This window comes from Sinocyclocheilus grahami, unplaced genomic scaffold (genome assembly GCF_001515645.1).
Source record: "Sinocyclocheilus grahami isolate Dianchi unplaced genomic scaffold, SAMN03320097.WGS_v1.1 scaffold7309.1, whole genome shotgun sequence".
NCBI lineage: Eukaryota > Metazoa > Chordata > Actinopteri > Cypriniformes > Cyprinidae > Sinocyclocheilus > Sinocyclocheilus grahami.
This window is the reverse complement of record NW_015511401.1, coordinates 1-1,224: the sequence shown is the minus strand read 5'-3', so window position 1 is coordinate 1,224 and position 1,224 is coordinate 1. Positions and strand designations below refer to the sequence as shown.

At 39.2% G+C, this 1,224-nt stretch overlaps 1 protein-coding gene across 1 annotated transcript; it reads right to left on the bottom strand.

The window, feature by feature from the left end:
* Nucleotides 1-41: 41 nt before the first annotated feature.
* On the bottom strand, nt 42-1,216 carry LOC107577808 (1-aminocyclopropane-1-carboxylate synthase-like protein 1). Its single transcript, XM_016263840.1, has 2 exons — nt 1,130-1,216; nt 42-1,020 (listed from the first exon to the last, which is right to left on the bottom strand). The coding sequence occupies exon 2, from the start codon at nt 893-895 to the stop codon at nt 611-613; it is 285 nt and encodes a 94-aa protein (XP_016119326.1). The 5' UTR covers nt 896-1,020; nt 1,130-1,216; the 3' UTR covers nt 42-610.
* Between the last annotated feature and the right edge of the window lie 8 nt (nt 1,217-1,224).

The following is a 1,224-nucleotide window of genomic DNA, read 5'->3' as shown; positions in this document are numbered from 1 at the left end:
CACTTCACAAGATATGAAGACTTGTCATAGACTATCTGGAATTCTTGAATAGCATTTTGTCTTGCTGCACTATCAAATAAAATACACTTGTATTAAAGATACATTGTGAAGTGCTGTTTAAGTAAATTAATCTTGGTTCAAGGTTTTTTTGTTTTTGTTTTTTTACAGAAAAGTCTAATTTAAAAACAAATTTTGAGAACAAAATAGGACAAAAATCCTAAAATATATCAATATATTTCCATTATACAAAATTCTAATTTTAAAAGAAATTGATTCCTCACAATAAGACCCCTTTAAAACAACTCAAAGACAATAGATTGGATGCTTAGAATTTGATATGAGTGCAATTAAAGGGGCAGTCTCCAATTACTGTGACAGCCAGGGTAATAATTAAAGTATAAAAACATCCAACAATAACAACATTTTCATATACTGCTGTGGTGACTCTCCATAATTGTTTCATTCTCTAATTACAAGGATCGCCGTTGTGCTGTTTCTGCAATTACAGACTTTGCCTCTAAACTGTACATGAGGTGAAAGTATCATTCATTAAAAAAAGTATTTGTATTGACAGTTGCGTTGCACAAACTTGTTTCTACCAACTGTTACTCTATTTCCTGGCTTTATCGAGCAGGTCTGTGAAAACATCCAATTGTGTTGGGTCCTGTCCAGCAGCCAACTCTGGCTTGTGCTTCTCCAGCCAATCAGACACGTGGATCTGCTGTCGCAGAGTACCAATCAAAGAGTCCAGACTCTCTGAGCGCATGTCAGATTGGCCATTAAGAATTGTAACGTTTTCATCAGCCAGTGAGACGGGCTCTGTCTTAATGCACACTGTGTCAAGTTTGGTTTGAACGCTTGAGGTCTTGTGTGTCTGCTCTTTGCACTCATCCATTGTCTTAGTGTCTTCCCTCCTCACGGTCCCACGGCTGTCATCCTGTTCGTCACTTGTTGTCCTCTTTGTCTCAAGCACTGAAGAGCCCTGAAGTTCTTCTAATGCATTTTTAATCCTCTGCACACCTGGAAAACAAGGATGTGAAAGGAATAAATGCCAATCACATCCCCAGACTGCATAGGAGACACTACAAGAAGACAGGAACTGAAATGTGAATGAGAGTGATCGACAGACCTAGCTGCAGTTTGTGCAGTCGATCAGTGAAGATGATTCTGAACCAGCCTGGAGACACACAGCTGAAGGCCTGACCGCAGCTCAGCAGAACCTTG